This window comes from Mobula birostris, chromosome X, assembly GCF_030028105.1.
Source record: "Mobula birostris isolate sMobBir1 chromosome X, sMobBir1.hap1, whole genome shotgun sequence".
NCBI classification, from domain to species: Eukaryota; Metazoa; Chordata; class Chondrichthyes; order Myliobatiformes; family Myliobatidae; genus Mobula; species Mobula birostris.
In genome coordinates, this window is record NC_092402.1 from 41327589 (window position 1) to 41355008 (window position 27420).

The 27420-nt window shown below is 40.3% G+C and overlaps 1 protein-coding gene and 1 long non-coding RNA gene across 2 annotated transcripts in view; one reads left to right on the plus strand and one right to left on the minus strand.

Moving 5' to 3' along the window:
* LOC140191926 (caveolae-associated protein 1-like) overlaps positions 1 to 12912 on the plus strand; it is a 55169-nt gene extending 42257 nt beyond the window's left edge. Inside the window, exon 2 of the mRNA XM_072249810.1 lies at positions 9328 to 12912. Coding sequence (XP_072105911.1) covers positions 9328 to 10053 — 726 coding nt within the window. The 3' untranslated portion in view covers positions 10054 to 12912. The remainder of the gene's footprint in view (positions 1 to 9327) is intronic.
* A 10782-nt stretch (positions 12913 to 23694) lies between these two features.
* Positions 23695 to 26827, minus strand: LOC140191927 (uncharacterized). The gene is made up of 3 exons (XR_011883962.1): positions 26566 to 26827; positions 25859 to 26144; positions 23695 to 25763 (listed from the first exon to the last, which is right to left on the minus strand). It is a non-coding gene; the product is annotated as an uncharacterized lncRNA (long non-coding RNA).
* Between the last annotated feature and the right edge of the window lie 593 nt (positions 26828 to 27420).

Below are 27420 nucleotides of genomic sequence, written 5' to 3' on the forward strand. Positions count from 1 at the left end.
GAAGTATGATACTTTAAACTATTACTATTTACTTTAATTATCGAGGATTGAATATTCTCAGTACCCAGGTATTGTAGACTCAGCTATTTGACATCTGACTCATTTGAAGAAGAAGCTAAGTCATTATCGTATACTTTATACTAAGAAAATTGTATGTGCCATAAATTGTTTGAACCTCTCAAGATTTCGGGGATGAGCAGAAAAGCAATTCTCACCTACAGTAGCATCTATTTGGCTTTACTTCCAAAATGAGTTTCCTCAAATTGCTTAACAGGAATAGATTATTTTGTTTATACTTGATTGTCAGGGGTGGGCTAGCTGGCAAGGGCAACATTTAATGCCATTCTTAAATACCTCCTCCTTATTGCAGCCTATATTGTCAGTGGGGTCCAGTATTTAGAACCTTTTGATGTTGAAGGAAAGGCTTAACTGTTAAGTAAATGTGCTTATGGTAAATATAAGTATTCTTAGGCTTATCTACCTCATATCTCCTTCAGCATGGAAAATACTGTTTCCCTGTATTCACTGGTACGTTAGCATTGCAATCATACTGGATAGTGTGTCCTTTGCCAGTTTCTCAAACAATAGCTTTACAGATATTCAGTTTGCACCAAGAGTTTAAACAAGAGTTACGTACAAGACAGCACACTGTCTCTTTGGATTGATATGTGCTTTGTCCCAATACATCCTGAAGATAATACATCCACTGCTAAGTTTTAGTTTATTCCCAACTAATTCATTTCAAATTTTCCCTTTTCTCTTTATGCTCTCCTGACTCAAAGCCCCATCTTTCACTCAAGGAACAATACGATCCCGGTCCCGTCTTGCTCTGGAGCTGCATTCTGAGATTCTACTGTTGAAGATTTTTCCTCAGATATTCTTCCAAGTTATTAAACCATTCACTTGGGAGCTTGTAAGTAATCAGAGGCTCAATCCTACATCCTCCCATGCTATAGCATGACATAACTGTTCGCCCAATTCTAGTTTACTATCCAGTACCATACACTGCATTGCTCTTCTGATCCCATTTATCCATAGTTAGAATTACAGTGATGTTGTCTTTCTAACAGAATAAATTTAGTTGAATCAACAGTGGACGAAGCAACAAACCAATCCAATAAGGAATGCAGAGAAAGTTCTTCTCAGATAATCTCCTGGCAGAGAAATCAGATAAAAATATATTAAAGCAACATACTGCAGGTACTGGAAATATGAAAATTATAGTTAATATTTCAGGATGAGACCTTTCAATAGATCCAGTGAATAGTCATTGGCCTGAAACATGATATTTGATTCTCTCTCCATAGATGCTGCCTAACTTGCTGCGTGTTTCCAACATTTATATTTCTGTTTTTTTATGGTATTTATGGGGATGCTAGATAAATGATATGGTTAATAGATACAGTGAATGAGAACATGAGTCCTGCTGAAGGGTCTCGGCCCAAAAAGTCAACTGGACTCTTTTCCATAGACGCTACCTGGCCTGCTGGGTTCCTTCAGCATTTTGTGTGTGTTGCTTGAGAAGATAATGAGAGTGTTGTTTTTCAAAAGCTAAAAAAGTCCATCAGGTCCATGGCAGTTCTGAGCAGAGTAGTCCATCCGTTCCATATTTTCTCTTGAACCATTGCAACTTATCCCTCAATACTCTCCTTTTGATTCTTTTTGTCACTTACAAACACTAAGGACATTTTTTTACAGTAACTAATTAACCAATCAGCACAGCTTTGGGGGAAAACTGGAGCATCCAACAGAAACCCACAAGGTATACCACAGTATGCGTCAGCATCAAACCCAAGCCACCAGAAGTATGAGGACACAGCCAGCTGCTGCGTCACGTGCCCCATGAGGAGAAGCATCTCTAAAGTGACACAAGAAACAACATTTAAACAGCAATCGCTCTGCCAAAGGTATTAGTGGAGGCAGGTTCAATTGCTGCGTACAAAAGAAAGCTGAACCAATATCAGAAAGTGCTGTGGAGAGAGGACTGAGAAGTGGGATTAGCTACATTATGTAGAACTGTATGAACTCAACACACTGAATGGCCTTCTCTTTTATCGTAGCTATTCTGTGATTCTATGACAAAGACAGAAGAGATGAGGTGAAGAAGGATGGAAGGATACGTGAGTGTAAACACCAGCATAGATTGGGCCAAATGGAAAGTTACTGTGAAGCAAATTCCACATAATTCCATGCAAAACACCAGGATGGATTCAGTGCACTATAGAAATGTGATGTTTTTATTTGAATTGAATCAGAGCTTCGAATTCCTTCCAATGTTTAGCCTAAATATTTGGAAAGGAGTTTCCTAAGTATCAGGTAACATTGGGGAGGCTCCCTTAATCACTATTCCTTCTAAGTTGTCACATTTAGGTGTTGTGGCCAAGGCTTCTGCCTGTATCATTGACTTAATCCCTAAGAAGATATTATATTACCTTTTATTATAATCCCCTGAGGTTCTACTTCCAACAACAGCTTTTGTGTGAGTTTTAAGTTTAACCAACAGGTTTAAAATTGGCTCTTCTCAACCACATGGAGCATTAAAAGTAATTTTCCAACCTACTTTTGGCTTTATGCAAGCATAGATATTTCACATTCCCTACCCCTGGTACTTTGCTGCCACACAGACACTGATTGCAATATCAGTGCTTGTTTATGCCTTTTATGGAGAAATCTTTAAAACCTTTAAAAACCCTCAGTTGTGGACATTCCAACATTTCACTTCATGATTGTTCCACACTCACTTATGAATTGAATCCTTCACACACTCTTCATCTATATATTTCACTAAAGCCTTCAATTATTTCTGGAGAGTGCATGGAATGATCCCGGTATTTTCTCAATGATCAGTATAGCGATTAAATCCAAACTTTAAACGTCACTTCTGGATCTTGACATTAAATGATCCACCATAATTGCTGTTGTATTAACATCAGAGCCAAAATCTTTGAAATATTATGCAACCATTTCCATCTTGTCTGCCAAAATAAAAATCAAAAATTGTTCACAAAACAAACTGGAAAACAGCCCTGCCATACGAGTCTTTGGATGAGAAGCTTCTTGACCCTATCTTTTTGTGTTTGTGCTGTGAAGTACACAGTGGTTGTCATCAGAGGGCACCAGTAAGCTATTCAAAGACCTTGCAATTGTAATTGTTCTGGATGTAGCAGAGCTATAGCTTTAGACTGAAGGCACAACACAACAGATAGCTAAGTAGTAAAATAATCTTTAAGAATTTTAAACATCTGCAATTTTAAAATAATTAAATAATATTCTTAAAACGCAAACATCTGCAAGAACATTTGTAATTATCCCGTCACTTTCATATTTCACAGTAAGTGCAAAGGAGTCAGATCTCAGCCTGACTCCAGAGTATACGAGACGCAGAGGAACTTATCCAGAATCAGAGTCATATGTTGTGAAATTTGTTGTTTTGTGGCATCAGTACATTGTAGTACATAAAAACAAACTATAAATTACAATAAGATATATGTCTATATTAAAATAAATAAATAGTGCAAATAGAGAGCAAAAAATTAGTGAGGTAGTGTTCATAGGTTCATTGTCTGTTCAGAAATCTGATGGTGGCAGGGAAGAAGCTTTTCCTAAAACATTGAGTGCGTGTCTTCAGGTTCCTGTATCCCCTCCCTGATGGTAGCAATGAGAAGAGGTTATGTCCTGGGTGATGGAGGTCCTTAATGATTCCAGATTGGTTCCTCAGATGGTTGCAGTGTAATTCCATCTTGGTGGAAATTAAGAATAGTTGTATCTACAAAACAGCTCAGTTTTCAAGGGTTTTTGTATTGCATTCAAACAATTCCAAATTAGATAGACTCAACATTAAGAATTAGGCAAGCAGAGAGCTCCACTGTAGCTTGCTGGAGTGTTAGCTATCAGAATACACAGCTGGCAGTATAAGTTTGTTCTTCCCACTCACCCCTAGATTCCAGAGATACTCACAGGCCAGAGTCATGTACTTGCAACAGATATGTGCATAATTGCTGGATCTAACTCTTGGAACCACTAGCCAATATTACAGAGGTTGCGACTCAAGAAGGCTCATTACCTCAATTGCTCCACCTTCTCACAGGGAATTAGATTAGGTTAATAAAAGCTGGTGCTGCCTACATCTTAAAATGAATATGAAAAGAAATTCCAATGCAAAGTCTCTGCCTCCTGGCATTACTCAGCTCAATATCCACTGGTACCAGGAAAATCAGAAGTTGTGGTGGACCCTTTGATACTGGTGGCAAGACCCATGGTTGGTGAAATTTTTTAGAGGTTAAGGCTATAAATGGTCTCCATCCATTTACAAAGACCATTGCCATCTCATCTCCCTCAGTTACCATGAAAGTACTCACTCAGCTTTGTAGGACTTTCATTCTGCCATGAATCAGAAGGTTTCCATTCTAAAGACCTGAACACAGAAATCTTGGCTGATGTTTCTGTACACCACTGAGGGAGTGCTATACTTTCAGAGATTCCCTTGGATTAGCTATTAAGCTGGTTCTTCTGCTGTCTCAATTAAATGTCAAAGATACAATAGCACAATTTTGTCAATTTATCCTTCAATTAAATTGGTAAATTGGTTTATTGTTGTCACATGTCCTGAAGTACAGTGGAAAACTTGTCTCGCACACCGTTTCTACAGATCAATTCATTGCACCAATGTATCAAGGTAGTACAAAGTGAAACAATAGTAGAACGCAGAATAAAGTGTTTCAGTTACAAAGAACATATAGTGCAGGCAGACAATAAGAAGACCCACTGTGAGGTCAAGTGTCCATCTTATCATACTAGGAAACCATCCAATAGTCTTATAGCAACAGAATAGAAGCAGTCCTTGAACCTGATGGTACAAGCTTTCAGGCTTTTGTGTCTTCTGCCTGATAGGAGGTGAGGGAAGAAGAGAGAATGTCCAAGGTAGGTGGGGTCTTTGATTATGCAGGCTACTTTACCAAGGTAAGGAGAAGTGTAAAGTCCATGGAGGGAGGTTGTGTTCTCTGATATGCTGAGATGAGTCCATAACTCCCTGCAGTCTTTTGCAGTCATGGGTAGAGCAGTTGCCATATCAAGTTGTGATGCATTGGGATAAGATGCTTCCTGTGATGCATCGATAAAATTGAGAAGAGTCAGAAAGGACATACCAAATTTATTTAGCCTCCTGAGGAAATAAGGGTGCTGGTGAGCTTTCTTGGCTGTGGCATCAATGTGGTTGGACCAGGACATGCCTTTGGTGATGTTCTAAGAGCTTGAAGCCCTCAACTGTTTTGACCTCATTATCATTGATGTTAACAGGAGATTGTGCACCACTCCCCTTCCTGGAGTCATAGACCAGCTCTTTTGTTTTAATGACACTGAGGGAATGGTTGTTGTCATGATACCATGATACTGGGCACTCTATCTCCTTCCTGTACCACAATTCATTGTCATTTGAGATTTGGCCTACAACAGTGCTGTCACCTGCAAACTTATAGGTGGAATTGGAGTAGAATCCTGCAGCACAGTCCTGAGTGTAGAGGGGGAAGTGTAGGGGGCTGAGGAGCTTTGTGAGCACCACTATTGAGGATAATTGTGGAGGAGGTGTTACTGCCTATCCTTATTGATTGTGGTCTGTTCGGGAAACAAGAATGCAGTTGCAAAGAGAGGTATTGTGTACCAGGTTTAGGAGTCTAGGAATCACTTAACATCATTAAAAGCAGATTATGTGTCTAATATCAGGTAATTGTTTGTCATTGCTTGCTGTGCATAAATTGGGTGTAATTCTTATTCTTTTTCAAAAGTGACTACACTTCGGAGGCACTTAATTAACTACAAGGTGGGTGTTTTGGTTTCTTCTGTAGCTTTCGTGCGGAAATGCAAACTTTTCTTTCCACAAAAGTAAAGGTCCCACTGTCCTGTAAATGGGCTCCATGCTATTTTGTTGCCTCAGTGGCAGTGGGTTCCTTCTTGCTCATGCTGGAGATCAAGGTGGACATCCTGGCCAATATAAACAATGCGAAAAATGTAATGATGTCACAGTTGGGGAATCTCCTCTATCACAGGTTCTGGGTAACTCAGTTAATATGGATACAGGAAGTGGAAATTTAAAAATGATGCAATACAGTCCTTCTCGCACAGAATATTTGCAGGATGAACTGTGAGGCCCCTTTCCATTTGGGTAAAAGTTAAGCCAACTGCTTTGAAGACTTCTGGTCAGTCTGTGCAACACGTGTAGTTGAATACAACTGAGCCCGCAAATCCAATTCCTCTTGCTGCCAAATTAGAGGTTCAAGTACAGTATAAAACACAGCATCTTTGCACGCAGATGTTCTAAAACAGTTTGATCAAATGCAGATGGGGGTAGGATTTCCCCATCAGTATGACACCGTCATTGGCAGTAAATCTGGTCTTGCCTACTCTAGGGAAAATCCCACCCCAAATTGTGTGGAAATTGCTGTATTTTGTAAATCTCCTTGAAGATTTATTTCAGACTCCCTGTATCACACACTATTTATAGTTGATGAAGGTCAGAGATTTTGTCTGATGCTTTTACTTTATGCTACATCATGAAAGAAAGAGCATTAATGTAGACTCTGATTGCAAAGAACCATATTTCACGTGCCCTGAGATTTCAGTGAAAATAAGCATTTAAAACTGTACAATTTTCACTCAATATCCTCCCTCCATCTGCTGTTTAAATCAAAATCAGAATCAGACTCAGGTTTATTATCACCAGCATGTGTCGTGAAATTTGTAAACTTAGTAGCAACAGTATAGAAGAAGAAAAAAATAATAAACAATCAATCAATCAATTGCAGTATAGGTATAATGAATAGATTAAAAAGCATACAAAAACAGAAATGATATGTATTAAAAAGGTGAGGTAGTGTTCACGGGTTCAATGTCCATTTAGGAATCAGATGGCACAGGGGAAGAAGCTGTTCCTGAATCGCTGAGTGTGTGCCTTCAGGCCTCCGTACCTCCTACCTGATGGTAGCAATGAGAAAAGGGCATGCCCTGGGTGATGGAGGTCCTGAATAATGGATACTGTCTTATAAGAAGGAAAACTGAAATATGAATATAAAATAGCAATGAGAGTAGTGACCAGTTAATATGTTATTGGTGGCATTGGGTAAGTTAGAAATAATCCACAGGACCTGAGAACTCTACTGGTCTATTTTGAATACTCACACAGCACAAGAGATAAACAGGACTTCAGTTTAATGTGTCACTTGAAAACTGACACCTTCAGGGCTACTACACTGAAATGTCACCCTAGATAGGATATCTGCTCATTTCTCTGGAATGGATCTTGAACACATTCCTCCCGAGTTAGCAATGGGGTTTTAACTGCAAAGCCAGGGCTGCTACTATGCAATTTGTTCAGTGTGTTCAGTGAATTCAGCTCCCCATGCTGAACGTCTGCTTGTCCTACTGATCAAGCATCAGGAATTCCTGAGTTATATTGTACTTTCTTTTCATGATTATGAGACAGTTAATTCAGGCAGCTGAAATAAATGCACGAGAAAGGCATTTTTGTTGACTGCAGTGAATCATTTGCTGGTTAATTTCTTTTTCAGGTGTGCAAGAACATGATTGTTTTAGATGGAAGGAGACTGATCCTATTAACAAATGATTGAAGCAGAGGGAACAGGTTAAAATTTTGAGCAAAAAATACAAGGGGGATTTAAGAAAAAGAAATTTACATAGAAGTCATTTATGATGTGACATTAATTATTGTATGATGGTGAAAACAAGATTAAACAATGCCTTCTTAAGGGAATTGGATTGGAAGTCAAGATAGAATGATTTGCAGGGCTGGGCAATGCACTGACAAGATTATTTTAATTTGACCTGACAGACCTGATGGCTGAATGATCTCTTCTATCTAAGTGATTCATGTTTCTTCTTTTGTGTGGTGGTGACAAGCAACAGCAGATAAGGTGAAGGTGAAAGGAATACATTGAGGTTTAGAGGTCTGTTGTCTGAATAATTTTGAGAACTACTTCACTACCCCATGAAATGCAAGTTCAGGGAAGGAAGTTGCAACATAGCTCATTGACTGCTCTTCTCGATAACTTGGAACATCCTCGATGCCCCCTCTGTTCAATGACGAGGTACATTTTCCATATCACATTCAATATGTTCCAATATTTGCATTGTTGGCAGAAGGCTAGAATCCTGAGATTCAGTGGTCAGTCCTTCGACCAAATACATCTTGGACAATAAAGTTGCAAGTCAGCTATTAGCTGTCAAAGTGTTTGACTAATGTTGAAATGCTGGAAGAAAGTCATAAGAGACTGATGATTCTGCTTGGGCATAGTCTGCCTTTTCTTATAAAGATTAAAGTTAAAAGATTAGCCTTATTTGTCACATTGAAACATACAGTGAAATAGACTGTCATTTTTTTTACATCAGTGACCAACATATGGATGTGCTGGGGGCAGCCCGCAACCATCGCTCACATAGCATGCCCACAATTTACTAACTCATACGTTGTTGGAACGTGGAAGGAAATCAAAGCACACGCAGTCACGGAGAATGTATAAACAGCAGTGGGAATTAAGCCCCAGTCACTGGCACTGTAAAACATTATGCTGTCATGGGATTTTTGGGGACCTCCAAGAATGATATTCAGTTTGCTGGTTATTTTCTAGCACCATTGGAGAGACACATTCTCAGTCTTGTATGGGTCCTATATTCTGGGCAGCTGTTTCACTGTAATAATTGTGTTGCTCCTTGCATTGTTGGTACACGCCCAATAGCCAGAAGAGTGCATAATGCTGGCAAGGTGTAGGTCTCTCATCTACGAGTTAAAATTGTTGTGATCACGTTGGGTGGCATGGTAATATAGCGGTTAGAGTAACACATTAACAGCACTGACAATCAGCATTCAGGTTTGATTCCTGCCGCAGTTGGTATGTTGGCGCTAGAAGCATGGCAACATTTGCAGGCTGCCCAGCATAACCCTCGCTGATTTGCTTTGACACAAATAACGCATTGTTATTGTTTTGATTTTGAGGTAGAGCATAAGATATTGCAGGTCAAGTTATTGGACCATTGGTTCAAGTGTAGTAGAATATTCCCTATCAATCTTTGCACAATTCTGCTACTTTGTGTTATTCATTGTATTTAATATTATCATGTATACTATTTATTCTGTGAGTAACATGTGAACAAGGAGTTTTATTGCTCCCTGGTGTCTATGAACATAAGCTAATCTGAATGAAAGGTACTCACTCAGTACTCATGCAGCTAATTACAAAAATATATAACCAAATACAATGTCTGAATATGTTTAAATGAATTTAGTCAAAAAATCATAATGGTGCATTTTGTATTTTTCAGGATGAAATGCCAATGCCTGCGAAGTTGAGCCTTGGGAAGTCTGTAAAAGAAAGTCTGAAAGCACCTGAGGAAAGTGAGGAAGGAAAAGAGGTTGTGTCTAATGAGCAGAAACCTGAAGGTGAAGCCATCTCGCTCTCCTCTGATGAAGAAATTGAACTCGAAGTCATTGAAGAGGAAACAACAGCTGTTCGTCTGAAGAAGAGCAGCCTGAAGCGAATGGATGACTTCAAGAAAGCATTCTCCAAGGAATCCATGGAAAAGGCCAAGCAAAGGACAAGGGAAAATCTGCAGAGGACTCGGATAAGAACAAAGGAGAATATGGAGAGGACCAGGCAAGCAACGAGGGAAAATCTGCAAAAGACAAAGACTACACTTGAAAAGAAAATGAACAAGCTCGGCAGCAAGATAGTAACACAGGAGCGAAGGGAGAAGATTAGGGACTCCAGATCAAGGCTGAGGAAGTCCTTCACACCAAATCATCAAAAACCAGCGCGGTGTCGAACAACTGTCTACAGGATCCCACCATTTACATTCTGGGTTAAAAAGATGAGAGATGGAGATGTGGTGGTGCAAGAGGTGGAGATGATGGAAGGTCAGGGAGAAGATCATACTGCAGAAGATGAAGACCACACCGACCTCCTTATTGAAGAAATCCATGAGGAATCACTGGAGGAGGATCCAGATAATGAGACCGAACACCTGCTGCAGAAAAGGAGAATTGAGTAATGACTATTTAGTGGAAGAGATGTCAATTGGCTCTTGCTAGTTGGCTGAGGCAAATAGAAAGGAAGGAGTGAAATGTTTTTGGAACAGTAGATCATAAAGTTTGAATGCATTAAGAAATTTATATTGCACAACTTCGTTACCCTCTTGTCTTAGTTAATCTAAGGACACTGCCAGTAAGCATTTCATTGATGAGATAAAGCAAGCTGTTTGTCATTTCATCACTAGAATACTGAACAGGATTTCATTTCCCAGTCAAATCACTTTTGGGAAACAGCCGTTTAAAAATGTACTTATGACTTTATAAGTTACATTATGAGTACATTAAATAATAAGCTAGATTTTCCTGAGTGGGACCTATGACCTTCACTCACCACTTGGAATTGCCAACCCTCCCCTAGATCCTAAAGGTCAATTTCACCAGCTCAAGGGACTAAACTCAGGGTCACACCAAGATGTGATGTGACATATTTAAGTCACATGGGTGAGCCAGAATAAGCCCTGCCCATCAAGTCTTCTTCATTTGGCTATGCTCCAATTCTGTTGGCTGTCAAAACTGTTTTATAGTGTATCTGAACTTCAGACATCTTGAAAAAATAAACTGAAACAAATAAAAAATGACCACTGAAGTTTAGAAAGGCAGATAAGCTAACTTCCAAATAGTTTTGAATAATTAAATCATTAAACCAATTCAAAAAGAAACATTGTAACCTTATCCATATCTTCCACAGATCCCTTTCAAATAAATGGGCTTATGGATCCTGCAGCAGTTTTCAGCATTTAAATAAAGATTTCTGAATCCCCGAACCTGATAGTGGATATGCTGAGGAATGCTGATGGTTTTCTGTGTAACTTTTGGCAAAACCCAGCAAAATCTAGGCCAAGGATCAAATGTAAAGTGTGTTCAGAACTAAGTGTGTGAGAAATATTAATTCCAAAGTGAAGTGGAGAATTGTAATCAAGAGGATACCTAAAGTTTATGCAATTAGTTTCTGCTTTGGACAAAAGAATATACCTGTATAATGGAAGGTTTAAAAGGTAAAAAGTATTTTATTCATATTATAACCGAGGCAGGGAAAAGATAACATTAAGCCTTGTTATTTAGAAGGGTTAAACTTGGTCCAGTAAGGATGTGAAAAGAAGGCCAGAGAATGGGGAACGATTCAGAAGGTTAACGTGCTTTGTTATAGCTATGGCAATGGAACATGATAAAAGTAGAATGAAATGTTGCTCTTGCCAATGGGTGAAAAAAGAGACTTTGTATGACATCAGTGCTTTTGTCTATATAAAATGAAATATCTTTTGCATCCATGCATAGCAGATAAATCAATTACTGGATACATTTTACCTTTCCAGCTTTCAGTAATTTGCTTTTACACGCAGTAACCAGATTAGCAGGCAGAGTTGTAGAGTCTTGCATGACACAAGCATTAAAGCTGCATCACTATTGTATAATAATAAAAATTAATTTTAAGAATTCATATACTTATTGCATTTACCTGCTGTAGCAGCTGCTTATAAGTAATAGAAGATAGTTGATGAGTTGCATAAGTAACACCTTGAACTTTGGAAAGGAGATTTTGCAGTTCATCAAGGAATTTCTAACAGTATACAATTTTACTGAAAAGCAGTCCTACACTATAATTTTTTAACACTATGCAGTAATATACAAGGGCTTTTTGCATTTATCAGTATATTAAAGTAATTATATATGCAATATTATCACTAGATTTACTGTTATAAATTTAGTAGTACTGTAATTGCATATTCCTGCCAACAGAGGTGCTATAGAGTCACCACTGGCAAGAACGAACTCATAAAGAGCAAAACAAATCCACCTGGCCAATGTCCATTGTAAATGTGGACAAACCAATTTCAAATACAAAGGCAAAATGTATAACCTTAAAATGGGTTATGTCTGTGCTTTCTGATTTAAATAGCCTCTGCCTTTTGTTCCTATTTAGATTTGTTTGCCCATAAGTAAAATTATTGGAGATTGATAAGTAATATTTTACAAACCGATGAAAAAAACTTTCAACTTTCTGATAGTTAATGACCACAGAAATATATCATATGTATTAAAATATAAACTCTTAACATTTAAACATTTATATGAAGTACTGTCTGTGATTATAATAAATGCTTGTTTGAAATATAAGGGTCATTGACTCTGTTCAATTAGTAGAAATAGCATTTTATACAAATGTATTAAATTCTCATAGTTACTATACAATACAATATCATGGTTAATGTACCAATTATTGATTAGCTTGGATTCTATAAACACATCTGCTGTTTTTAAATGACACTTGGAAATCTGCAATTAAAATATTTTGGTATGACATATTTTGGAATAAGTATAAAAACTTTCCAAGTACCATACTTTAGAAATTGGACATTATACTGTACACCTGAGATCCAAATGCGTACCGGTAGTTAGTAACAGTGTGTGATCCTTAGAGCATGTGATTGAGAGTGAAGAGATAAATGGTTTTTGACCATTTAACATGTTCCATCTCAGTAAGTCAATCACTCATTATGCTTTTCAGCATTTCTGCAATTTCTTTACTCAGGAAAGCTTACCAAATTCATTTTTCCACAAATTTGTTGTTTCTTTCAATGATATATCCTCATTTTCTGCCAATCCACATATTTAGAGACATTCTTCCTTTTGCTTTGAAAGTCATGCAACTTATAACTTCCTCTTTAAAGGTGTATTTGTGAAACGAAACTGCAATTTTCTTCAAATACTGTCACACCTGAATGCAAAAGGGCTGATGCAGAATGAAAAGAGTTGTTTCATGTTTGCAGTATGTATTTTTTCAACAGAATATAAACTTCCAAAATGTATATTTCTATAAAGTGTTGACTTCATTTTGAATAGTTTCCTTAAATATATGACTGTATTCTGGATATCAGCATGAAACAAGAAAGTAAATGGCATATCAAATATCTGAATGTTAAGGCATATAAAAACTGAATTTATATTTAGCTTACAATTTTGTCAGTACAGCAATAGCAATTATAAATAAACATTATGCAGCAGACTTCTAATATTTGCCTACTATATACTGTACTTTCATTTTGCTTAACAATTCATAATAAAAATCAGTCTCATAGACAGAAATTTATTGTTTGTGGGCTGTTATTATTCCTTTGCGCTGATGGATATAATATAAAACTATAAACACCACCTGAGTTAAAAGAGTTAAAAGCGATATCATGTCATATCTATTGCATCTTTTCTTAATGTTGATGGATTTTATGTGATTTTCTACCTTACGTAACACTACAGAAGGAGGCTATCAATCCACTTCGTCCACTCCAGCAAATCATAAACACAAAAGATACTGCACATGCCGAAAATCCAAAGCGACACACACAAGCTGCTGGAAGATCTCAGCAGGTCAAGCAGTGTCTGTGGAGAGGAACAAACATTTGATGTTTCGGGCCGACACCCTTTTAAAGTCCTGATGGAGGATCTCGGCCCAAAACACCAATTGTTTATTCCTCTGGACTAATCTGATTATTGACTTCAGGAGGAGGAAGCCAGAGGTCCATGAGCTAGTCCTCATCAGGGGATCAGAGGTGGAGAGGGTCAGCAACTTTAAATTCCTCGGTGTTATTTCAGAGGACCTGCCCTGAGCCCAGCACATAAGTGCCATTATGAAGAAAGCAGGGCAGTGCCTCTACTTTCTTAGGAGTTTGTGAAGATTTGGCATGCGATCTAAAACTCTGACAAACTTCTATAGATGTGTAGTGGAAACTATTTTGACAAGCTGCATCACAGCCTGGTATGCAAACAATAGTTCCCTTGAACAGAAAATCCTACAAAAATTCACAGGTAAAGCCTGTGAATTTTACAGGTAAAGCCTTCCCATCCATTGAGAATATCTACATGGAGCGTTGTTGCAGGAAAGCAGCATCCATCATCAGGGACCCCCACCACCCAGGCCGTGCTCTCTTCTCACTGCTGCCATCATAAGGAGGTACTAGAGCCTCAGGACCCACACCACTAGATTCAGGAACAGTTATTACCCTTCAGCCATCAGACTCTTAAACCAGAGGGGATGACTTCACTCAACCTCACTCGCCCAATCACTGAACTCTTTCACTACGTACAGAATCCACCACAAATGTTCAAACACCCTTTATCTCATGTTCTTCCCTTATTGCCTATTTTTCTCATTTGTAGTTTCACAGTTTGTTGTCCTTTGCATGTTGGTTGTTTGTCTGTCCTTTTGGCTGTGGTCTTTCAGTGATTCTATTAGTTTTCTTGGATTTACTAAGTGTGCCCACAAGAAAATGAATCTCAGGGTGACACAAATGCACTTTGATGATAAATTTGCTTTGAACTATGAACTTTGAACTCTCCATAGATGCTCCAGCACTCTGCACGTGTTGGTCCATTCCAGCTCCCAGTAGTACAATGCAATTAGTCTCATTCCCCTGGACACCCTATTCTCCCTTTACATGCATAGCAACTCCCTTTTGATCCTTTTTGCCACGAACTTGCATTTATTTATTGATAGCTACACAACTGCAATTCTAAAACACAGCTATACAGTTGACGTACTGTTGGAAGAAGCCACAACATACAGAGGAAAACTGCACAAGATGGGTGCTATGGCGGTGTAGCCGTTAGTGCGACATTATTACAGCTTGGGGCATCGGAGTTCAGGGTTCAATTCTGGCATCCTCTGTAAGAAAGTTTGTATGTCCTTCCCATGAAGAATGTGTCTTTCTTCCCACAGTCCAAATACATACTGGTTAGTAGGTTAATTGGTCATTATAATTTATCCTGTGATTAGACTAGGGTTAAAGAGGTGACTCACACAGGTTGGCGAATGCACATTAAACAGCAGCGCTTCGCGGGAGTTTCGGCATTTGAACAGCGACCAGAGATCGGGAGTGAGAGAAGAGGTGACTCACTCAGTCGGCGAGTGTGCATTAAAAAGCAGCGCTTCGCGGGAGTTTCGGCATTTCAATAGCGGCCAATCAGAGATCGGATTCATTAGTAAGACCAAATTTAAAAAAAGACAGGGGCAAATGGAGCAGCCTTTGTTTGAGCGGCTATTGTTGGTGTGGATAGTGATAGAGTGGGGATTTGAAGCTTTAGCTCCTTAAGACTTCAGCGAGGAGAGGCTGGAGTGAGAGAAGGCAAAGAGCTGTAGGTAGATTTTTTTTCGGTTTATTTATTGTTTCCTTCTTTATAATTGCACAGTTAGAGCAGTAGGGGTGGCAGGCAAGATAGTTGAATGCTCCTCTTGCAGGATGTGGGAAAGCAGGGAGACTTCCATTGTCCCCCAATGACTTAATCTGCAAGAGCTGCATCCAGCTGCAGGTTCTAACATTCCGCGTTAAGGAGTTGGAGCTGGAACTGCATGAACTCCACATCATGTGGGAGGCTAAGGGACATATAGGAAGGCAGTTACACCCAAGCTGCAGGACACAGGACACTGGGGTGACAGTGAGGAAGAGGAAAACAGTTAAACAACCAGTGCAGAGTAACCCTGTGGCCATCCCCCTCAACAACAGGTATACCACTTTGGATACTAATGGGGGTGGGGGTGGGGAATGATCTAACAGGTGAAAGTCACAGTGGTCAGGTCTTTGGCACTGAGTCTGGCTCTGTGACTCAGAAGGGAAAGGGGAGAAGAGGTCAGCTGTGGTGATAGGGGATTCGTTAGATAGGGGAACAGAAAGGAGGTTCTCTGGACAAGAAAGAGATTCTGGGATAGTATGTTGCCTCTTGGGTGCTAGGGTCAGGGACATCTCAGATTGGGTTCTCAGCATACTTAAGTGAGAGGGTGAGAGGCCAGAGGTCATGATCCATATAGGGACCAATGATATAGGAAGGAAGAGGGACGAGATTCTGCAAACTGAGTTCTGGGAGTTAGGTGCTAACACTTTCCACATTTGTGATCTCAGGATTGCTGCCTATGCCACGTGCCAGTGAGGCCAGAAGTAGGAAGATTATACAGTTTAACATGTGGCTAAGGAGTTGGTGTAGGAGGGAGGACTTCAGATTTTGAATCATTGGGCTCTCTTCCAGGGATGACGAGACCTGTACAGAAGGGACAGTTCACACCTAAACTGGGGGGCGGGGGGAACAAATATCCTATAGGGAAGGTTTGCTTGTACTGCACGGGGAGGGGGATAGAAACTAGAGTGCCAGAACAAATAGTGGAGAGGTTGTGGAGACAGTTGTTGTTAAGATCTCAAAAAAGTCAGGAATCAGCAGTTTGAACATGGTGTGACTTATGTCCTGAACTACATATATTTCAACATAAGAAGTATCATAGGAAATGCAGATAAGCTCAGGGATGGATCAACACATGGAATTATGATATTGTAGCCATTAGTGAGACTTGGTTGCAGGAGGGGTAGGATTGGCAGCTCAATATTCTGGGGTTCCATTGTTTTAGACGTGATAGAACAGGGGGGATTCAGGGAAGGGGGGTGGTATTACTATTCAGAGAAAATGTCATGACAGTCCTCACTCAGGACAGACTGGAGAACTCGTCTAGTGGGGCTTTATGGGTGGAACTGAGGAATAAGAAAGGTATGTCCACATTAATGGGGCTATATTATAGACCAACCAACAGTCCATGGAATTTAGAGGAATTTAGAGAATGTAGCGAGATCACAGACCGTTGCAAAAAATATAGGGTTGTGATTGTAGGTGATTTTAACTTTCCACATATTAATTGGGACTCCCATACTGTAAAAAGGACTGGATGGGATAGATTTTGTCAAATGTGTTTAGGAAAATTTCCTTAATCAGTTCCAAGAAGTCCCAATGAGAGAGTGTGTGATACTTGATCTACTGTTAGGAATGAGACAGGACAGGTTACACTTGGTAAGTGGAAGGCCTTCGAAAGTGAAATTTAGAGTACAGAGTTTGTATGTTCTTGTCAGAATAACAGGCAAGGTTAACAGATTTAAGGACCCTTGGTTTTCAAGAGACATTGAGGCCCTGGTTCAGGAAAAAAGGAGATGCATAGCAGGTATAGGCAGGTAGGAAAAAATGAGGTGTGTACAGAGTATAATAAATGCAAGAGAACTCTTACGAAAGAATTAACATAAGAAACTCTGCAGATGCTGAAAAACCAAAGTAACACACACAAAATGCTGAAGGAACACAGCAGGCCAGGCAGCATCTATGGAAATGAATAAACAGTCAAAGTTTAGGGCCAAGGCCTTTCTTCAGGACTGGAATGGAAGGGGAAAATGCCAGAATAAAAAGGTGGGGGATGGGAAAGAAGGTAGCTAGAAGGTGATAGGTAAAGCCAGGCTGGTAGGAAAAGTAAAGGATTGGAGATGAAGGAATCTGATAGGAGAGAAGAGTGGACCATACAAGAAAGAGAAAGAGGAAGGGACCCGGGGGGAAATGAAAAGCAGGTGAGAAGAGATAAGAGGCCAGAGTGGGGAATAGAAGAAGAGGGGAGGGGAAGGAAATTTTTTTATACCAGAAAGAGAAATCGATATTCATGCCATCAGGTTGGAGGCTACATAGACAGAATATAAGGTGTTGCTCCTCTACCTTGAGGGTGGCTTCATCATGGCACATGAGGGGACCATGGACCAACATATCGGAATGGGAATGAGAATGAAAGTTAAAATATTTGACAATCAAGAAGTTCCACTTTTGGCAGATGGAGCGGGGGTGCGTGACAAAGCGGTCCCCCAATTTACGATGGTTCTCACCAATGTAGAGGAGGTCGCTTCGGGAGCACCGAGCACAATAGCTGACCCCAGCAGATTCCAATATGAAGTGTTGCCTCACCTGGAAGGACTGTTTAGGACTCTGAATGGAGGTGAATGGGCAGGTATAGCATTTTGGCCACTTGTAGGGATAACTGCTGGGAAGGAGATTAGTGGGGAGGGACAAATGGACAAGGGAATCACGGAGAGAGCAATCCCTGTGGAAAGTGGAGAGAGGAGGGTGAGGTAAAGATATGTTTGGTGTAGGATCCCGTTGAAGATGGCGGAAGTTGCAGAGAATGATGCGTTGGAAGCAGAGACTCATGGGGTGGTAGGTAAGGAAAAGAAGAACTCTTTCACGGTTAAGGCAGCGGGAAGATGTGGTGAGCGTAGATGTTTGAGAAATGGAGGAGATGTGGGTGAGGATAGATCCAGTGTGGAGGGAGGGAAACCTCATTCTTTGAGGAAGGAGGACACCTCTGATGTCCCAGAAAGGAAAGCTGCATCCTGGGAACAGATGTGGCAGAGATGAAGGAACTGAGAAAAAGGAATAGCATTTTTGCAGGAGCTTGGGGTGAAGAGGTATAGTCAAGATAACCATGGGAATCAGCAGGTTTATAAAAGATGTGGTTGACAGCTTGTCTCCAGAAATGGAGACAGAGAGATCGAGAAAGGAAGGGATGTGTCAGAAATGGACCAAGTGAATTTAAGAGCAGGGTGGAAGTTGGAGGCAAAGTTGATGAAATTGATGAGCTCAGCATGGGTGCAAGAAGCAGCACCAATGTAGTCATCGATGTAGCATAGGAAGAGTTGGGAAGCATTACTGGGGAAGGCTTGGAACATGGATTGTTCTACAAAGCCTACAAATAGGCAGGCATAGCTGGGACCCATGCGGGTGCCCATGGCTACCCCTCCAGTCTGGAGAAATTGGGAGGAGCCAAAGGAAAAATTGTTGAGGGTGAGGACCAGATCTCCCAGATGGAGAAGGGTGGTGGTGGAGGGGAAATGGTTGATTCTTTATTTCAGAAACAAGTAGAGAGCATTAAGGCCTTCTTGATGGGGGATAGAAGTGTATAGCGACTGGTTATCCATGGTGAAAGTTCTTATGAAAGAAATTGGGAGGGCTAAAAGAAGGCATGAGGTTGCTCTAGCAGACAGGATGAAGGAGAATCCTAAGGGCTTCTACACCTATTTTAAGAGTCAAAGGTTTGCAAGGGTCGAAACTGGACCTCTGGAAGATCAGAATGGTAATCTATGCATGGAACCAAAAAAGATAGAGAGATCTCAAGTGGATTTTTTGCATCTGTATTTACTCGAGAGACAGATACGGAGCCTATAAATGTGAGGTAAAGCAGCAAAGAGGTTATGGACTCTATATGGATTACAGAGGAGGAGGTTTTAGATGTCTTGAGACAAATTAGGGTGAATAAATCCCCAGAGCCCCACAAGGTGCTCCCTTGGATTCAGTGGGAGGCAAGTGCAGAAACTGAAGGGGCCATAGCAGAGATATTTAAATCATCCTTGGTGAGATGTGAGGTACTGGAGGATTGATGGATAGCTAATGGTGTTCCGCTGCTTAAGAAAGGCTCGAAAGATAAACCAGGAAATTATAGGTTGGTGAGCTTGACATCAGTAGTTGGAAAGTTATTGGAAGGTATTCTAAGGGGCTGAATATATGGGTATTTGGATGGACAGGGACTGATTAGGGATAGTCAACATGGCTTTGTGGATGGTAGGTTGTGTCTATCCAATCTTATAGAGTTTTTCGGAGAAGTTACATAGAATAGTACAGCACAGTACAGGCCCTTCAGCCCACAATGTTGTGCCGACCCTCAAACCTTGCCTCCCATATAACCCCCCACCTTAAATTCCTCCATATACCTGTATAGTAGTCTCTTAAATTTACCAGGAAAGTTGATGAAGGCAAGGCAGTGGATGTTGTCTGCATGGACTTTTACAAGGCATTTGACAAGGTGCCGCATGGGAGGTTGGTCAAGAAGGTTCAGTCGCTTGGCATTCAAGATAAGGTAGTAAATTAGATTGGACATTGACTTTGCAGGAGAAGCCAGAGAGGGGTAGTAGATGGTTGCCTCTGGCTGGAGGCCTGTGACTAGTGTAGTGCCACAGGAATCAGTGCTGGGCCCATTGTTGTTTGTCATCTATATCAATGATCTGGATGATAATGTGGTTAACTGGATCAGCAAATTTGTGGATGACAACAAGATTGGGGGTGTAGTGGACGGCGAGGAAGATTATGAAAGCTTGCAGCTGGCTCTGAACCAGCTGGAAAAATGACTGAAAAATGGCAGATGGAATTTAATGCAGACAAGTGTGAGGTGTTGCACTTTTGTAGGACCAATCAGTGAATGGTAAGGAACTGAGGAGTGCAGTAGAACAAAGGGATCTGAAAATAGTTCCATAATTCATTGAAAGTGCATTACAGGTAGATAGGGTTGTAAAGGGAGCTTTTGATAAATAGGTCTTTATAAATCAAAGTACTGAGTACAGGAGTTGAGATGTTATGTTGAAGTTGTACCAGACATTGGTGATGCCCAATTTGGAATATTGTGTGCAGTTTTGGTCACCTACCTACAGGAAAGATGTAAGTAAGTTTGTAAGAATATAGAGAAAAATTACAAGGATTTTGCTGGGACTGGAGGACCTGATTCATAAGGAAAGATTGAATAGGTTAGAACTGTATTTCCTAGAACTGTGCTGTAGTAGACTATGACACCACTGACCATGCCAAACAGGTGGCTGAAATAGCCATTTTCAACAGGGACAATCTGTTGAAATGGAATAAATCCCACGATCTTTTATTTGTAAGTAGTTACCCAGTCATAATTCTAAAACATGATGGAAAGCTTAAGTAAGTAAATTAAGAGTTAAAAATTGTATAGCTAATGCATGATTGTACATGAACTGGTATTTCTGTTAACTGTGATAAAGATCTCTTGGTTTCATAATTTCCTGAGAAGATTTTGCAAACCTGAGAAGAAATATAACTATCTCTTTGTTAAAGTAGCATTTTTATCCAGTTGCCTATTTAATATTAGGAAGATTCCAAACAAGAATGAATTGGAGCACTTGACCAATTGTGCCTGTCAAATGGAGTATTTGCAATTGCTCGAGATGGAAGGTCTACAGGAAGAATGGAATGTCACACTGGAAAAGCAGGACCAATTGAACAGAGGGTTTACAGAGAAAAGTAATAGTGAATTGTCATGTGAATTCCACATGAAGACTATAGATTTGTAACCATGGCACATTTAAATTGAGAGGAATCAGGACATCTTTTGACATGTAGAGTCATGCAGTGTGCCTTTCAGCCCATTGAATCCATGCTGACCTTCAAGCACCAATCTGTACTTATCACATTTTATTCTGCTCACGTTCCCAGCAACTACCCCCCACCCCAGTTTCTATCGCTAACTATACACGAGGAGCAATTTACAGTAGCCAATTAACCTATGTCTGAGAAGTACGACTGCAGTGAAGAAAATATTACAAGATTGGACAAAAGTCATGCCCCAGAATAATTTGGGAGCACAGATATAAAAACAAAGCTTCCTTCCTAACCTACTGACCATTGTTAAATATTTTGCTTTTGTCCCTTAAAGGGTATCAAGGTTTATGGGGTGAAAGCAGGAGAGGGAAAATCAACCAGCCCCCATGATTGGCGAAGGAGACTCGAATGGCCTAATTCTGCTTCTATATCTTTTGATCTTGCGTAATAAAATGTTGGAGCAGACTCGATGGGCCAAATGGCCTAATTCTGCATCCAAGTCTTTTGGTCTAACTTAATAAACCTTGGCTTAACGTGAAACCTCAGTCCAACATATGAACTCCAACGCAGCAAGACGCAACATACTTAAAATATCCAAGGACACTTCTCATTCACGTACTATTAACATCCTTGCAATTGCCTGATAACTTAACTGCTTAACTGGGTTGGTCACATTAACCACCTGGCTGCATCATTTCCTAATGCATGTATGCATTTCTAAATGACAATAAACAAGGACCGAGTGTTCTCATAATCTAAAAAAGCAGTGTAGAGGTTAGCTCACCTCCTGCCACCCAAAAATTTTCTAACACTTTAACAGCCATTAACTTACTCAACAAGAGAAAATAACTTTCTTATCCTCCACCCTTAGCACCCTCTACTAATAGCACACCATGGTTCCAGTGTACAAGATTTATTGCAACAACTCCCCAAGGTTTCTTCCACCATTGCCGAAACTCACAACTTCCATCACCTAACTAGCCTGAGTCTGCTGGTACATGGTGCTACAATTCCTCTCCAAGTCAGACATTGATTTAGGGACTTGTCACTTACTGGAAGTTATTGAGTCTCCCTAACCAAGCAGCTTACCAATATTCTTGTCAGGGTTAATCGACACCAGCATTGCCTCATTCTGTAAAAAGACTTTCCACTTTTGACCTCAATTATATTAAAGCAGCCACATGTTCTTTCAAGCATGTAAAATTTAATTTTAAGAAATCCAAGCTCACTTAAATTTTATTTGAAACAATCGTCAATGAAATTTGAACAATTCAATGGATCATAATTTGTTGAAAACTATTGTGATAGAACTTGTACTTCTGCAGAACCTCATCCTGTAAAATCTCGTAATCTATCTGTGTCAACAGAGTGTCATTGAACTGCATAAATCCTTCATTTTTTTTTTCCTTTTGGTTAGCTTTGTATGCAAAAGAATAAATACAAGCAAAGTTAGAGATCACTCCGTGTACCTTCAAGAGCAGCCAGTCGTACACATTGGCACAGAGAAAAGCCCTCCTCTGCCAATTGGCTCATAGATAAACCCAACTCAGGACTAATCCAACCATTCCAATGAACATTATTATAAGAATATTGGTAGACTTAAAAATGGTTAACAATCTGACATCTATGGGAGGAATCACACGATCCCCAAAGTACAGGATACAGCCTGGTTCCCCATTCAGCGAGAGCCCTGACTATGAACTAAGCATCTCCTCTCTAGTCACATGACAAATTAGAGAGCCATCCAGTAACCAGCTAAAGAACAGTGCCAGAGGAAGACGCATACCAATAGATAGAGGGTAGAACCAGAAAGAATGAGGAAAACAAAGGGGAGCTGATATCCTCAAAAAACTAGCATGAAAGACCTAAGCTAATAGCAATATAGCCCTACTAAAATTGTCATAATGCAATTTTTTTCTCTCCACTGGGAATGAAGTTATAATGTTACTCTTCAATCAATTCTCTGTGTTAAAACTGTCAAAAACTGAAATATGATACTTTTAACTGATGAAATTTCATTGATGCCATCTTATTGGCTCTTCACTCAACCCTGGAACATCTGGACAGCAAAGATACATACATCAGGATGCTCTTTATCGACTACTGTTCTTTATGCTCTTTCTCAGCATTCAACACTATCATCCCCTCAAAACTAATCAATAAGTTTCAAGTCCTTGGGCTCCTTATGCAATTGGATCCTTGACAACCTCACTTGCAGACCCCAGTCAGTTCGGATTGGCAGCAACGTCTCCACAATGTCCATCAGCACAGGTGCACCAGAAGGCTGTGTGCTTAGTCCCCTGTTCTACTCACTTTATATTTATGACTGTGAGGCTAAGCACAACTCCAATGCTGACAATACCACTGTTGCTGATCAAATCAAATGTGGTAACGAATCAGTAGATGGGGGAAATTGAAAATCTGGCTAAGTGATGCCACAACAACACCCTCTCACTCAATGTCAGCAAGACCAAGGAGCTCATTATTGATTTCAGGAGGAGGAAGCCAGAGGTACACGAGTCAGTTTTCATCAAAGGATCAGAGCTAGACAGGATCAGCAACTTTAAATTCCTCAGTGCTATCATTTCAGAGGATCTGTCCTGTGCCCAGCACATAAGTGCCATTATGGAGAAAGCACAATAGCCTCTCTACCTCCTCAGAAGTTTGCGAAGATTCAGCGCAACATATAAAACTTCGACAAACTTCTGTAGATGTATGGTGGAGATTTTATTGACTGGTTGCATCATGGCCTGGCATGGAAACATCAATGCCCTTGAATGAAAAATCCTACAAAAAGTTGTGGATACTGACCGGTCCATCACAGTAAAGCCCTCCCCACTATTAAGCACATCTACATTTTGTAATATCAAAATATTTCATACTGATAGTCAATATAAATTTTATATGATGATTAATTAATGATTATCAATAATGTATACCATTACCTTTTGCAGTAACTCTGAACCAATCATATATACTCTTAGGAGAGGAGGACATTACAACTCTACAACATAAATGTAAGGATCAAATGAGCAGCTGGAGTCCAGGAAATACTGATAGGATGTATTCATGTTTTGTGGTGGGAGAACAACTGATTCAAAAGGGAAAGTATACTCCATTCTTCAACTGTTCAAGACTAATCTGTCAATGGTTTAGGTTTCTTGGTGCTCATGGCAAGATCCCTCTTTGGATAAACGTAATCCACATGATTAATGGCAAAGAGTTTCAATTAAGTTGCAGAATAGCACTCACTCACGACACCTGAAAATGTACACAGTTAGGGGAAACCACATACATAACTGCATGGTAAAGAAAATTCAGGAGAATAATTAACATGCTACAATAGAATTTTCCCTATTTCACAAGAACATCCTGCATAACTAACGTTCGGTGATGTACTTTGTCAGAGTTGAAGTTTTACTTCCCCATTCTCTCATGTAAACTTTTGTTCACAAATGTTTGTCACAATGGACTGGAGATTATCAGATGAAAATTAATGATCTGAGTTGACTGTCATATGCACAAGTACAGGTACCATGAAAGAATTACTGGCAGCAGCATCACTGTCACATAGCATCATATAAGTACCATTCACAAGTGAAACATGAATTATATATGATTTTTACAAGAAAACACAACTAGATAAAAAGAATCATTTTAGTGCAAAGTAGTCATAGTGTTGTTAGACTAGGGACTAAGGGTATTTTGGTTGGTTCAAGAACCAAATGATTGAAGGATATTAGCTGTTCTTGAACTTGGTGGTGTGGGACGTCAGGCCCTTTGCCATGATTTATATCTCTCTCAAAGTAAATAAATAAAGTAGAAAATAATAGGATTCCAGGAAATTTCTGGAAGACAAATATGTACCTGATTGCTCATGGGATCCCAACAGTATTACTCAAGTTCAAGTTTATTGCCATAAACTAATTAAGATGGTGCTGTTAAGTGATGAGTCTTAGTGTGCAGCTCCAAAGGGAACAATCAAGTATTCCCATTTAGGACTCATCATCATCATCATCATCAGGTGCCGTGCCCAGTTTGAGCTTTGACTGCCATGGCCCACACACTCCTGTTTTGGGTCAAGTGGATCAATTCATTGGTATTCATTTCCAGTTCTCTGGGGGCTGTCTCCATCATCATTTGTCTTTGTCTTCCTCTTGTTTTCTTCCCTTCAATCTTTCCCATAATTACCGTGCATTCTAACTCCTCTTTCCTAATCACATGTCCAATGAAGTTACGTTGCCTTTTCATGATCTCATACATTATTTCTCTTTTTGTGCTTGTTCTGTTCATGACATCCTCATCAGATATTCGTTTCGTCCATGATATTCTTTGCATCCTCCTCAAAAACCACATCTCTGCTGCTTCAATTCATTTCCTTGTGTTGCTAGATATTGTCCAACATTCTGAGCCATATAACGTAACTGGATAAACGTAACATTTCAGTATTACTGAACATTTATGTAACATTTAGGACTACTGTAGCTGAAATCCACAGTCACAGCTATGGGTACTTCGGTAAACAGCATCATTTTAAGATGTTTAAAAAACTGATCAATATTTAAAATCAGTGGAAACTGGATGGCAAACTCAGGTAGCGAGTGCAGTTCCCCTTTAAGAAAACAGAAGCACGGAAGCTGAACCAATCTGTAGGTACAGTTGAAATGCAGAAGATTTTAGACCCCCACTCCTGATTACTCTGCTGGCAAATGTATGATCTCTGGAAAATAAAATTGAATATCTTAGAACAAGATTGCACTATCAAAGGGACATAAGAGACTGCTGTGTACTTCACTTCATGAAAACGTGGCTCACCGCTGTTCTTTCTGATGTAGTGCTGCAGCCTGATGGCTTCACTATTCACCTTAAAGACAGGTCAGTTAAATCTTTTAAAGACAGAGGAGGTGGAGCATTCTTTTGTGATTAACTCATCGTGGTGCACAGACGTGGCAGTTCTGTTCACCCCAGCTGGAACATCGAGTGGTCAAATGTTGTCCTTATTATCTGCTGAGGGAGTTTTCTGCTATCATCCTGGTAGCTGTGTACATTCCACCTCAGGCCATGTCAGGTAGTCACTGGAGGAGCTGAGCACTGTGATCAGCTGTCACAAAGGTTCAAAGGTTCAAAGGTCAAATTTAATGGCAGAGTAATGTATACAATATACATCCTGAAATGCTTTTCCTTCGCAACCATTCACAAAAACAGAAGAGTGCCCCAACGAAAGGACGACAGTTAAACATAAGAACCTCAAGGTCCTGCCCCCTAGCTCCCCTCTCCCGCGCGTAAGCGGCAGCGAGCAACAATCCCCCCTCCCCCCACCAGCAAAAAAAAAGCAAGCATTGGCACTGCCATTGAGCACTCAGCGTGAGCAAAGCAATAGAAAAGACACAGACTTGTAGTTACCCCAAAGACTTTGAGTTTCACCCAGCATTCAACATACCACAGGCTCTCTCTCTCCCTAATAAGGGAGAAGGAGATGTCTCCGTTTCACAGCAAGAGGGGAGACATAACAAACAACTCACTGGTTTACGATGTTAAAAGTCCGTTACGTCTCTTTTTCCTGAGCTCTGTTCCTGAAGATCTCAAAGATTCCAGGTCTTTGGACACCACCGCAGTAGATTTTCCGACTCCCCCAATGACACACAGGTCTCCTGCCGTGACACCGACCCTCGATCCGCCCGTCTCTAGAGGCTCCAAAATCTTAGGCTTCCAACTCCGAGCTGGGCTCTCAGGCTGAACCCTTGGCGTGCTGAACATCGACTGGTCCTGAAACCCCGAGAACGGGTCCCATTCCTGCAAAGAACCGAAGTCAGGGTGTAACTCCAGGTCAGAGACTTCAAAAGAACCCTGAAAGGAGAAAATAAAGATATCAAAGATAGAATAGAGCTGTTTCCAAAATTGCAAGCAAAGGAGTCTCCTTATAGCACCATCTTAACTTCGCTCTGCCTCCTAGTAGCTGGGACAGCACACCCAGATGCCTTCCTTATCATTGAGGAGGATTTCAATGAGGCCAGCTTGAAAATGAATTCCTGACTATTGTCCAGTCCATCAACTCAAAGCAATCCTATAAGCACTCCTCCACCCTCTTGGTCTTCACCACTGGTACTGGATTCTTTAGATTCTGACAATATGCTGCAAGTAGAAACACAGCCAGGTGATCGAACTTTCCAATGTGTGGGCATGAATGGCACGGTAAGTGTTCTTGATCAAGTGGTCAAGTGTGTTGGCTCCGCTGTTTCCACAGGTGATATGTTGGTGGTAGCTGTTCAGAGACATCTTCAAGCTGGCCAGGTTGAAGTCCCCCGCAAAGATAGGGAAGTCATCTGGGTGCGCTGTTTTGTGACTGCTGATTACATTGCTCAGTTCCTCCGTGCCTG